A 14301-nucleotide genomic window follows, 5' to 3' on the forward strand; every position below is an offset into this window, starting at 1 on the left:
GAGGGGCATTGAGTACAGAGAAACAGAGAAGGCAAAGATTGTGCCGGGGGAGCAGCGCTGCAGCCAAGGAGGGTGACGTAGAGCAGGGCTCACGCATGGCCACACAGAGGCAACCATGTGCTGCACAAAGCACTAGAGGGGCCAGCGCAGCTGAAGCAGAGGCTCCAAGAGCTGACACAGAGGGCCAGAAAGCTGATGCAGGGCCTCCTGGGGTTGACACAGGCCAAGAAAGGCTGACGTAGGGCTAGCGTGAGACAGAGAGGGGCTGACACAGTCCAGATTGGGCAGACGCTAGGGTTGCAGAGCAGATTTGAGCTAAGGAGCTGTCGAAAGAATTTTTCGGGGTTTCAGCCAGGAGATTTCTTTCAAACTGTGAGGTATAGCTGCTAAGGAAATTCTCTGTTGGGTAGGCCAGTTTCAGCACCCAAATTGTACTTTGATATTGCTTAATAAGAAAACGCTTAGATAGCTGCACCGGTTTTCTCACATTGGGTTTTTCCGAGGACATTGGTCCAAAAATAATGGTGTCATGTGGTGTGTTTGTTCTTGTTTATTTTAGTTGCTAATTTGTAATATGTTGAGCATGCACTGGTGTTTATTTTCAATATTTACTTTGTAAATAACTTGTTAAAGAAAAATAACAAGTAGGTAGGAATAAATCAGAAAAAGTGCATGAAGGGTTTCTAAACTAAGTAAACTTAGAAACTTCAACAAATTTGGTATCACCATGCATTGCTTTATAAAGGTCAAGGTGCATGCTGTATTGTTGGTTGTGGATTTGAAGGTGGATGGTTGTGAAGTTAATATAAATGTTTTGGTATGATGGATCTCTTAGTTGGGCACGATTATTCACTGGATGAGAATAGCTCAATGGGTCGGTGGAGTTGTTGGTCTCTTGTTGGGTAGCAACTACTCCTTGTTGAGGGAGGATTCACAACAACATAGGTTTTCAATGGTTAGGGAACTATGGTTGGTTGGTATTATTCGCTTGTGGTATTAGTACACGCGTTAGCCAATAGTTCCTTTATCGTCTTAATGCACCTATTTGAGGGTAGTAATAAGTGTAATGCCCATTTTGCCACAAAGTGTATAAGGAAAGTTTCTCTTAATTTGGTTTTTTTCTTTGGATGGGCTAGTTATTGGGGCCAAAGTTTTGGTGTTGGTTTGTAACTTTGTGGTGTCAGGGTTGTTTCCAACTCTATTGGTTGGGTTGTGGGCATTTCTCCCTAACTTTTGAGGTTGGTTTTGGCCATTGTTCTTCCCTTTTTTTGTGGATGTGTGGGATTAGCCATGCTTAATTGCTCAAACACTTGAGTTTGTTGGGCCAATGAAGGTTGGACAAAGTTGAGACTGGCCTGAAGTAAAACAGGTTGGTGAGGCGAGGACTGGGGCGAAGAACCAGGGAAAGGGTAGTAGGGATTCTTAGGTGGAGGGCTACAATAAATATTTTGTGGCCCATATGGCAAGGATGTGCCACTATTTATTTTGATTGTTGCATGATGGGTCGTGCACATGTTGTGATGGATGAGTTCCTCCATTGGACATGATGTCACTGTTGTGTGAGGGTCATGGATTTTTGTAAGGGTCCTTGGGGTGGGGGTGAGGCATGCTGTAATGCCCATATGTGGGTTGGCCATATGAAGTGTTAGTTCTTACATGGGAAGGCTAGCTCTGCTATAGTGTCTAGTACTATAATGGTTCATGTGAAGAGATGGGTAATTGGCATGAACAATAAATCCAATAACACCATTGGAAATGTTATCACACAATCTCACACTTCTTGAGATAAAGTTCAAATATCTCAAGTGTGATCTGAGTGAAATGAAGAGGGGGCCACTGTCACCTCACCCCAACCCTCTTTTGCACTTCAGGCTAACTCTTCTCTAGCTCAATGGGGCCTTTCTTAGGTTAAAATTGTTGCGATTTAGAGAAAGGAGTTCCAAGGTGATGTGAAGAGTAAATATAGCAAAATAGTTTTGAAAGAATTTTAGGGTTTGGATTGATGAAAGACTATAAACCGATGCCTTATCCTACCACTATTTTTTGAGGCATATGGGGTCAACTAAGGATTCCCTTCGTGGGAAGCAAGTGGATCTAAGGCGATATCTAGGGCTGTCCACTGTTAACCCTAGAAGATCCACCTAGTATTCTACAAAATTCAATAAGTTTATGGGAAGATTCCCCACTAAAATTCTTCTTGAGGTTTTCAAGAAGGGATTTATCCAAGAAGAGACCAAGTGAATGCACCCTCTCCACTAGAAAAGCACAATTACACTTAATAATCATTCATACATAAATCCAACAAGATTAGAGAGGCCACTTACTCAGTAAATCAAGATCATTCATAAACCCTAGCCATGAATATCCATGAAAGTGGCAAAAATCATTCACAAAACTATCTCCACAAGAAGTCGCTCTACCATCCTTCCACAAGCTTTTAGAAAATGAGACAAGTAGTAGAAATTTCAGAACTGGCTAAGGGATTCCCCTCCCCCACCCTCCAATCCATCCATGAGAAAATGGTGTGGAAGTTCATCTCTATTTATATGGAGTTGGTCCACTTCCTTTTACATCAAAATATTAATTTCTTTAGTACAAGTTCCTAATCTAGCCTATGAAGGGGCAAAAGGCCCTCTTCTTTAATAATAATTACTTAATATTAAAATATAAAAGTATGGGCTTATCAAGCAACATGGACAATGATCCTAACCAAATAGACCCTAAAGATAGGGGCACCTCCATAAAAGATGGAAACACGGGGCTTCAATGCATAGCATCTGAGCCTCCAAAGGCCCTTCAAGGATGAGTGCGTCCACAAGAAATGTAGGCAAAAACGTCAAGTCTTCCAAGTCTTCAAGTCGTCCATCCAAGTCTTGTCATATCCATGTTAATATCGGAACCCCTAGAGGTCGGCCCTAGGCCTACTACAAGTTGGTCCAATCAAAATGTTTCCAATCATATAGGACAGCCTTACCAAGTTTTATTTTAATGTTGCATGTGCACGCACACACACATATATCATTTAGCAACTTTTCAAACAACCTATACGACTTAACCTTTTTTGCCTTAATACATCAATTAAAGAACAATATGTTACTTTATCCAGAGTGCATCCTTTTGCTTTCATAGCCTTCAAAAAGTTACAGGTTTCATCTAGTTTGAAAGCCTTACAAAGTGCACCAATCATAGTTATGTATGTCACAGTTGGTTGGTGAGGTGATAGTGCCTGCTGCCCCCCATCTCTTGAGGATAGTGGGTCTTGCACTTGAGATTTTGGACTTCATCCTGAGAAGTGTGAGATTTTGCTGTAATCGGCAGCAATGGTAAGTGTACTGTGTAATAGATCAAGACTAGAAGAGAACAGTTAGTTTTTACATTGGGGCCATGACAACTATCCTAGCAATGAATCATATCACATTCATGTTGAATATCATACCGACTCTCCAAATTTCCCAACTAACACAGAAAAAAGTCAGCTGCTGCCAATTCACAATCTGTATAACTACAGTATTCTGCTATTTTATTTCTGCCAGAAAATGACATAAACACTGCAGTCGCCTAAGAGAAAGCAGTGATTTATGTGTGAAGAGTTACAGTACTTATGCAGTGTGAGCAGACGATAGGGCAGCCACCCACCATTGTCAATGTTTTCATCGATCCATATTTTCTAATTCTAATTTTCATGCATGATAATTGGTGTGAAATCTTTAATAAGGTGCAGCAAGTTGCTGATATGAAGTTCATATATAGGTTGCTGAAATTGAAAATAATGATGAGTTAATGTTCTAGCACTAACTTTGTTGGAGAATTAAGGTTTTTGATTTACTTATTCTGTGTATTGCACAATGACCATTTCAGGCTGTATGTATAATTTAATTGGAAAAGCAGAGTTAAGAAATAGAAACCTGATGAAGATTGCGATGACAGGGAAGTTTAGTTAGCACTCAACAGCTGACTTTGAATTGTTTGAGCTTTAAAAGACCTCCTATTGCTGAACCACTTATACAAGAGTTTTTACAGGAGTCTAGGCATAGGAACCCTAGTCTGATATAAAGCAGTTGTATTATGTGATATTGTGTATTAAAATTCAAGTAATAACCGGTTTAGTGATGCTGTACCTAGATTGCTTCTTCAAGCATTTCTCCTCTTTTTGCAGGATGGTTTAGCCTCATATGGATTTACTTTCTATATTTTTCAGTCTCTACTATCATTATTTTTGTTTTTGTAGTGATCTACTCTAGTTTAATGCATATACCAATTTTAAAGTTTCTCTTCATATTCTGATCTCTGTTTGTGAGTCATTATCTCTATACCAGCTTCTTCCTATATTAGTTGTTTAACATTGCAGTTTAACATGGATTTGTTCTTTCTGGAATCAAAGCATATCATCTGGTTTTGAAGCACAAAGATGTTATTTGTCACAGTTTAGCATCTGAAATACATCTGAATGTTGAATGTTGTTTGGATAATTTTCAGTCAGGGCCTGATGAGAGAAGTGTACCTGGTAACACAGTTGCCATGCAAGCAGATATGCCTTTTGCCGGGTTAACAAGATTTGGAACTGCTTTCCTCTCTAAATTTGAGTGTTCACAAATGCCACATCCTGTAAGTTATTAAGAAGATATCTCTACAGGATTCTGTATTTCCTTTCTTTCCTGGAGTGGATGCTTATTCCTGTTTCTATTGTATTCCTACAGCTTCTGGAGCATATCACCTTTGTTGATACTCCAGGAGTTCTTTCTGGAGAGAAACAGCGTACACAACGCAGCTATGACTTCACTGGCGTGACTTCATGGTTTGCCACAAAGTGCGATCTTATATTATTGTTATTTGACCCTCAGAAGCTTGATATTAGTGATGAATTTAAGCGTGTGATTGGCTCTCTTCGTGGCCATGATGATAAGATACGAGTAGTGCTCAACAAAGCAGATCAGGTTGATACGCAACAGGTAGAAATCTATTATTTTATTGCAATGCCCAATTTCTTAAAGGTTAATATCTCTTGCACAATTTGTTTTTTAGTCTTGTTATGTCCTTTTTCTTCTCTACTTCTCTTCGATGTTTTCTATTGTCCCCACAGTGGATGAGAGTATATGGGGCATTGATGTGGTCGCTTGGAAAAGTTCTGAATACACCTGAAGTTAATCGGATATATGTTGGGTAGGTTTTTCAAAACTGTCTTGTGATTTTATCTTTGAGCAAAAGGGAAGTTTTTAAATTATTTTAATAACGAGTTAATCATATCTTGAATCTTTGCTGCTCGATACTATGGATTTATTTGTAGCTTGTGCTTTCTCATATTGGCTTTTGTCTTACAGTTTCTCTACTCTCTTGCCATTTTACATGAACCCAAATGCTAGATGGATGCTGGCTATTGTAGTTTGATGCCCTGACTTGTCTTTCATTCCAACGAGTATTTTTCTTTTTCTTTTTTGTTGAACTAATATCCTGGCAAAGGATCACAATTTCCATTCTGGAGACCTTAGAGGAAATTCTAAAATGCTGTACAGAGTAGTTCTAGAAACCAGTCATATAGACCTTCTAAATGACTAGTAAGTCTGATGTAGATCGGTATGCTGCAGCTTCAAATATTAGTCTGGTTGGCTGGGTAAGTGTATTTCCAGTCATACCAGTGTCTTTACTGTAACTAAGATGTTAGCTGCTTCTGCCAAAACCATCTTCTTTCTAAAGTATTTCTTGTTTGTTGGTTTGTTACTCTCCTATGCCTATGGAGAGACTAGCAATTTCTTTGAGTGTTTAGTGCATTACCTTATAAATTACCAATTGGCAAAAAATTGCGTCTAAAAAATACCCTGTCAGCAATGAAGATCGTCTAGAGCAATGAAAGAAGAGCATCCAATTCTTAAATGACTATTTGGTCAATAAAATAAGTCAAACGAAAGAACAAGCAGACCTAAATATCTATTGGTCATTTCAGGTTGGCATAAATGTAAATTCAGTTTCATATGTCTTGATCTACCATCTAAAGGAAGACTATACAATGTTTTTGTAACGACCAAAAGTCATATACGCAGCGGAAATCTTTAAAATACTTCATTGTAAGACATGTAACTGTATATTGATTATTGCATATTGAATTGATTTAAGATATGAGATATGAGATGATTACAAATGAGAATGAGGGCTTGCTTATATACCCTAGGTAGGTGCCCTTTCATGAATGTTCATGTCTCTAAGACATGCCTTTTCATTACTAACTAACTAACCATTAGTTAATTTAGTTATTATTACATTTATATTTATATTTATTATTTTTATATGAATTATATTCATAACATTGCCTCTCTCTTCAAGAAACTTTGTCCTCAAAGCTTACTAAGAATATCTTCTCGTCTCTGAACTTTCATATTCATTGATAAAAGATGATATGATGCTCTGAGTGATAGAAAAAATCACTGTTGATAATATCGGCGATATTCGGAAATATCGCGATATTTTCGGCAAAACGATATATCGCCGAGAAAATATCGCGATATTTTCTGTTTTGAAAATATCGGCAAATATCGGCAAATATCGGAAAATATCGGCAAAATATCGCGATATTTTGAAAATATCGGCAAAATATCGGCTATATTTAAAAATTTGAAAAAATTATTTTTTATGCTTGCCGATATTTTGCCGATATTTTTGCCGATAAGATATTTTCTGGACCCTCGCCGATATTTTCCCGATACCGATATTATCAACACTGGAAAAAATTGTCGTACTGAGAATGGATCAGACCATCCTAGATTAATCTTTTGTGGAATCTTCTAATTTTTGGAAATTTGTGATGAATAGTTGTCGTATGACTGGATTCTGCAAACTTTAGTATTCTTGGGAACATAAATTTGTTGTGTATGTTTTGAGTGACACTGGTACGTAGATTGATTGGAAAGTCTATTTTTGTGATTCAAATGTCGATAAATAGTTCTTTTGGTTGGGCTTTCCCTTATCATGTTAGTGGTTGTTTCTGATTTCCTTCAGGCAGTGTTGTTGTTGAGTTGCCTATTGAATCATCATATGGAATGTCCATTGTTTGAACTGCAACTTCTACATGTGTCTTCACTTCAGTAGGTTTATCCTTTGCTTGAGTTACGATTTTAACTGGATCGGTATTTGTTTTTTTAATTTCAACTTGGGCTGAAACGACTGGAGGCTTCAATATTACTTCTTGCAGTTTCTCTAACTTGTCATCTAGTGATTTCTTGTCACTTTTAAGCTTCTTTATTTGCATAAGTAAGGCTTGGTTATGAATCTTTAGACATGAAAGTTCGCCATTTTCTGAATCGTTGATTTTGTCCTTAGTATCTTTCTCTTTGTTTTTTAAATTTTTTATTTTCTCTAATAACTTTTGATTAAGGGTTTTTAGGCACACATTTTCTTTTTCTTTTTTTGATAGATTCTCCTTTAGTTCCTTATCAAAACTTTCCTTTTATTGTTTTAGTCTTTGTTTCTTGACCTTGGACTCTTTTATCTGTGAAAGTAATTTCTCATTGTGGTCCCTTAGACACCAAATTTCTTCGTTGCTTTTTGTTGATTTTTCATGAAACTGATCTTCAAGATCTTTATATTTCTTTTCTGATGCTTCGTTCTTTTATTGAAGTTTTGCGATTTCTTCCTTTAATTTTTTAATTTGTATCTGTTCATTATCATTATGCTCTTCGGTACTAAATAATCTTCCACACGCTAGACATTTTATTTTGCCTTTTTTTTAATATAAGTGTAACCAATAATGTCTAGACAAAATGGACATTTAGTCCAAACTAACGATTGTTGTGTGGAACTCATCTTTTCTTCCTCCATACTTAGATACCAATGTAACCTTGTAATCTTTTATGTAGCCAAGATTTTTAATATAATCCCTTGCACTTTGTACTTCAACTTGTGTTTTAACTTCTAAAATAATATTTTTTTCAAAAATAGAATTATAATATTTTTTTTCTTGAACTCTTTTTTTTATAAGCCTTTTTTTTCTATGTATATTTATTATTATTATTTATTTATTTATATATAGTTTTTTCGAAAAGTTACAACCCTAGTGAAACGTGGCTATTCACCTCTTTGGAGTATAATATAAAATATATGTCCACTTATGTGCCTTTGACTTGGTTAATTTTTTCCATGTAAAAAGTAAAACTTACCATTCACATAAAGAGATTTTGTGTTCCTTTTTTTTTTTCTTTTACCTTGAAAATACCATGGGCAATTACCATGGGTTGCTAAAACCACGAGCTTGTAAACCACTTAATGAAGAATCACACTAATCTTATCTAATCTTCCTTCTCTTACTTATAGTTTTAAAGATATTTGGAAATATTCATCATGCACTTTTTATCGATAATGTAGGACCTTTTTATATATATGAATGTTCTCTTTCAAAATTTACATCGAACTATTTTTTTAAATAGTTTATTTTTTATAGGATTTTTTTCTTTAAATATATATTTTTTAATCTTTATATGTACTTCTTTTTCTTCTTTTCTCTTTTTTTCTTTGACTATCTTCTTTTTTTCGTTCTTTTTTTTACGAAACTAACGAAATAGAGAAACTCCAAATTTGTGTAGCAAAACGCTTCAATTGTGACGACAACAAGATTGACGAAGGATTAATGGCCAAAGGTCGGATTAGAATAGTTCTCTTCAGCGGTTGAGCATCCAGAAGATCAGACAACTCTGATACCAACGTAACGACCAAAAGTCGTATACACAACGAAAATCTTTAAAATACTCCAAAGACATAAATGTCCATTGTAAGACATGTAACTGTATATTGATTATTGTATATTTAATTGATGTGAGATATGAAATGATTACAAATGAGAATGAGGGCCTGCTTATTTACCCTAGGCAGGTGCCATTTCATGAATGGTCATGTCTCTAAGACATGCCTTTTCATTACTAACTGACTAAGAATTAGTTAATTAATTATTATCATATTTATATTTATTATTTTTATATGAATTATATTCATAACATTGGTTCTCTCTTCAAGAAACTTTGTCCTCAAAATTGATTGAGAATATCTTCTCGTATTTGAACTTTCATATTCATTGATATATGATGCTCTGAGTGAGAGACAAAATTGTTGTACTGAGAATGGATTAGACCATCCTAGATTAATCTTCTGATCTTTGGAAATTTGTGATGAATAGTTATCAAAAGATTTTTTTTTTTAAACTTTATTTTTCTTTATAAACCCCTTTTTAATTTTTTTTTCTATATATATTTATAATTTTTTAACTTTTTGAAAAGTTACAACCCTAGTGAAACGTGGCTATTCACCTCTTTGGAGTATAATATAAAATATGTCCACTTATGTGCCTTTGACTTGGTTTATTTTCTCCATGTAAAAAGTAAAACTTACCATTCACATAAAGAGATTTTGTATTCTTTTTGTTTTTCTTTTACCTTGAAAATACCATGGGAAATTAGCATGGGTTGCTAAAACCACGAGCTTGTAAACCACTTAATGAGGAATCACGATAATCTTATCTACTCTCCTTTATCTTACATATAGTTTTAAAGATATTTGGAAATATTCCCTTATAACTTTATCCTGCACTTTTTATCAATAAAGTAGAACCTTTTTATATATATGAATGTTCAAAATTTGCATCAAACTATTTTTTTTATTAGTATATTTTTTATATGATTTTTTTCTTTAATTTTTTTTTAATCTTTATATGTACTTTTTCTTTGACTATCTTTTTTTTTTTTTACGAAACTGGCGAAACAAAGAAACTCCAACTTTGTGTAGCGAAACGCTTCAATTGTGACAACAACAAGGTTGACGAAGGATTAATGGCCAAAGGCCAGATCAGACTGGTTCTCTTCAGTGGTTGAGTGTCCAGAGGATTGAACAACTCTGATACCAATGTAACGACCAAAAGTCATATATGCAGTGCAAATTTTTAAAATACTTCAAAGACATAAATTTCCATTGTAAGACATGTAACTGTATATTGAATTGATTTAAGATATGAGATATGGGATGATTACAAATGAGAATGAGGGCCTACTTATATACCCTAAGCAGGTGCCCTTTCATGAATGGTCATGTTTCTAAGACATGCATTTTCATTACTAACTAACTAACCATTAGTTAATTAATTATTATTATATTTATATTTATATTTATTATTTTTATATGAATTATATTCATAACATTTTTCTTGTATCATGTTTGGAAGGGCAGTGTCTAGTTCAGTCTGAATGTTCTAAAAATAGAAAATAGCCCAAAGTTTCTATGCACCATTTTAGCTTTGAATAAATGGAAGCTAGGTTTCACATCTCTTGAATCTACCAACTAAAGTAAGGCTATTCAATGCTTTTCTTATATCATGTTCAGAAAAGCAGTGTCTAGTTTAGATAGAATTGCTCTTTCTCCACGTTGAATGTGTTAGGACAAAAGGAGTTTTGAACAGTTGAGAAAATTCACTGAGATCAAAGCAAATTAGTGAATCCATGATTAGATGGCACAAACATCCTAAGGAAGAAATATGGGAAGATGAATCCTTATGGAATCTTCTCCACATGCTTTTAGGGCAAAGCAACGTATAACAAGGAATATTGTTATAAAACTAATTATACTAATCATTAATAAATACTTTGTAGTAGGTCAAAGGTTATGACAAATAGCTATGCCTCGTTTCAAAGGTATATAATTGATAACAAACAGTGTGTGTTTATACATATCATCATCGTCATCATTATATCACCATATGGGCCTTGGCTAAGAGTTACAATGTCCAAAGCCAATAATGAGGTTCTTATTGTGTTTTCTTTGTGCCTTCCTAAAATTTAGATTGCAACTAATGCTCCGAGAACTATATAAACCCAATCAATTTTTCGTGAGAAAGCTTATTCGAATCTTGCACTGTACGATTAGCTTAGTTTATTTTAGCTTAATACAACAACAAACTATATTATGGATTTAAAGGTATCCAACTCATTAAGCAAACACAACAAGCTCGGGTGTAGTCACTAGATTGTTGAGCCTTTTTCCTTTTGAATACTAACCAAAGGTGCCAAAGTCCAAAGTCACTAGGTGTTGATTAAAGTAGAGAAGTAAGGGTTCTGCTTGCCTAGGTGCCAAGGCGAGCAGAGGGACCCATAAGGAAACCACTTAGCAGAATATTAATTTATTTAACTATTTCCTAAAGTTAAAGTTAGGAAAATTTTAAAATCCTAAAGTCAACTTATGATTTAATCTCAACTTTTCATCAAGATATAATCTCAACCGTTGAGAGTGATGCTAGGGTTAAGGTCGAAATTATAAGAGGAGATAGAGCGAATATGTGGCCAGTTCGAACAGCACAAAGCGTGTGTATCAGATCAGCAAAGAGAGAGACTAGGGTTTCAACGAATCACCGAGTTTCAACGATTGGGAAGGAGAGAGGAAGAGGGTTGAATTACCCTTTATCAATTAGCTTAAGTAGCCTGTAATCTCACACGTGCCCAGAGAGAGAGAGCTGCATGTTTGTATAGGGCGCAGATAGGCTGAACTGTGCAACCATTTCGCTGAGTGAGTGTGCAGGAAGGAGTTCGATTTTCCTTGAGGCAATTGATCAATAATTTTATGTGGTGAAAGGGAAGTTTTCCCTTGTAATTTTTTGAAGAATTACCTTTGTTGGAGATAATAAAAGACACACAATTTGCAGGTTTTCGCATAGTTGGGGTTTCCTGGATATATCTTGTGTTTTGTGTGTTTGTCTTCTGATTGGTTTATTTCCGTTGTGCATGCTAAGTTAGAAAAGTCAGTGTATTTGTAATTTAAGTTTCCAGAACAACAATTGTTTGTATTTTTGGTAGCACACTTAGAAAATTGCAAATCAGCTATTGGGTTTTAAGGAAATATAACATAATATCAGATCATAGCCTCTGATTGAAGACCAAACACAATTTTTATCTTTTGGAGTAGGTTCTGCAATTCAAGGGGAGCGAGTTCACCAGTTCAATTTGGCCGCTAGGGTTTTTGGGTAGTGCACATTGTTTCTGGGCAATGTGAATTGGCAATATGTTGTATTAGGGCCTCATATTTGAGGATAGATTGGATGGTGTGTCCAACTTCTATTCTTGGCGTGAGAGAATTGCTGTTGGAATTTGTTGATAATGTCCCAACTGAACCCACTGACCCTCGAGAGTTGGTTGCGCATAACCAACGAGATGTTAAGGCGAGAAGAATCATCTTGGAGGGGGTCAAAGACCACGTAATTTATCACTTGATCAAGAAGAAGATAACCAAAGCCATGTGGACTGCCATCATTGGCCTCTCTCAAGGTTCGAGCAAGGTTAGGAAACTAGTGTTGAAGGATAAACTGCAGACTACTAAAATGTCGAAGTTTGATTCTTTTGTGTCTTACCTTAGTAAGTTTACCCAAGTGAGGGAATAGCTGGTTGGTGTAGGTGAGGCTATTCCAGATAGGGATCTGGTAAATTTCGTCATATTGGGTTTCACCAAAACCTGGCAAGCCTTCATGGATGGGATATGTGCCAGCGAAAAGCTTCCAGACTGGGAGCGATTATAGGGTATTTGTGTCCAAGAAGAGATTCACAGGTAAGCTTAGTCTGGGTCTCATGCTTAGATCGAAGAAGCTGAAGAGAACTTTGCCCTAGACAACAAAGGGGGCAAGTCAAAGGGAAAACAGAGCAATGGTAGTGTAGAGTTGAGCTCTAAGGGCGAGAAGAAGAAAAAGGATCTCAACAAGATCAAATGTTTTTCATGCCACCAGTTCGGGCACTATGTTACCAGTTGCCCTAACAGGAAGAAAGGGTCTAAGAAGGACCAAGTAGCAGCCTTTGTAGAGATAGATGAGTCCTCTTCTCATTTTGAGGAGGAGCTTTCACTCATAACTTGCATTGAAAGCTCAGTGGCTACTAGTTTTGGTATGTGGACAATGATGCATATTGTCACAAACTGTTAGAAAGGGACATGCAATTCAACATTGTGATGGGAGATGATGGGAAGTATGTGAAAATTCCGCAAACCAGAATCCCTACTGCAACAACTGATTAAACTTCTCCTATTTGTTAATTATTGAAATAAATTATTTATTGCTTCCTGCAACAAATATTGAAGCTAATACATTGCAACCTACACCAATTAAATAATATGGCCGAAACAAGAACAAAACAATAGAGAAAGATACAACACACATGACATAGTTATTTTTGGACAAATGTCCCCGGAAAAACCCAATGCAGGAAAACCGGTGCAGCAGATCTGAGGGTTTTTATTATTATGTAGTAGTTTTCTGAATACAACTCTGGATGCCCTCCCAACAATCCAGTTACAGAGAAATAAACTAGCAGAAGAAATTTGTGAGATTACCTCACTCTACCTGGCGAGGTCCGGCTGATCCGACAGCTGAAACGTGTCCCTGACTATTTCTGCGCTGCCCCTGCGTGGGCCCTGCGTTAGCCTCAAAGGTTTTGCGTCTCTTCAACTGGGAATCAATTTGCCTTCTAGAGCAGTTTCCAGTCCTCCTGGCTCAGAAATGTCAGCTTCCTCAGCAAATTCAGACTTCTGCTTGGAGAACTGCGCTACTTCTGCGTGAGCCCTTCTGGCTCAGCGTCAACCCCTCCTGGGTCCTGCGTTGCCTCCTTCTGGCGTCTCTTTGCTGCGTATCCTGGGCTCTAGAGAAGATACTCCAACTCAACTATTTCTGCCCCTCACTGCACAAGCTCACTATTGATATTCTCTTGGCAACTGCTCTGCTTCAGAAAATTGAACACCTGAACTCACTCTGTGTGTCTTTCCAAGTGACCCTCAAGCGCCCTTAAATAATCTTCTCGTTGACATTCAATGGCGCAGATTAGACCCGGATGCGGGTGACAATCAAGGTAATTAATGAAGATTTGACTGGTAGGCGGTGAGAGGACGAGCCACATGGCCGTCGGCATTCCATCCCAAACCAGTCTGAGCCGAATTCATGGCCGCCTGCAAGCAGCATTTAATGAATGCTTGGGCCAAGAACTGGCCATTATGTGCCTAGAAATGGACTCCCCTCGCCATACTGTTTTCCCTCCTCCCTTGCTCCATTGCAATTGCCCGCCCCAATCTGCTGAACCCTGCTCTCGCACTGTCACCGGGAGTCGTTGCTGGTTAGTGAGCTGTGTTGATCTTGGCAATGGGTATCACTACTCCCATTCCAGGCTTTGTAATTTAACCTCCGCCTAGTCGTCCCCTGCTCCTCCTCTGCTCAATTCCTCTGCCATTTCTCCTTCTGAAAACTTTGCCAGGCATTCCATCATGGTTCGTCATCACATGAGGAGCCACCGAGGTGGTACTCGGGGTGGT

General features: G+C 36.9%; 1 protein-coding gene across 2 annotated transcripts in view; it reads left to right on the top strand.

Annotated features, from left to right (window-relative positions):
* The window catches only part of LOC149222612 (EH domain-containing protein 1-like), a 282069-nt gene that overhangs the window by 109492 nt on the left and 158276 nt on the right, over window positions 1-14301 (top strand). For both annotated transcript variants that reach the window (XM_089385524.1, XM_089385525.1), the window contains exons 11-13: window positions 4477-4605; window positions 4698-4949; window positions 5081-5160. In XM_089385524.1, coding sequence (XP_089241650.1) covers window positions 4477-4605; window positions 4698-4949; window positions 5081-5160 — 461 coding nt within the window. The remainder of the gene's footprint in view (window positions 1-4476; window positions 4606-4697; window positions 4950-5080; window positions 5161-14301) is intronic.

The sequence above is a fragment of the Pinus tabuliformis genome, chromosome Q (assembly GCF_031772625.1).
Source record: "Pinus tabuliformis cultivar Carrire ecotype Pingquan chromosome Q, CPIR1, whole genome shotgun sequence".
NCBI lineage: Eukaryota > Viridiplantae > Streptophyta > Pinopsida > Pinales > Pinaceae > Pinus > Pinus tabuliformis.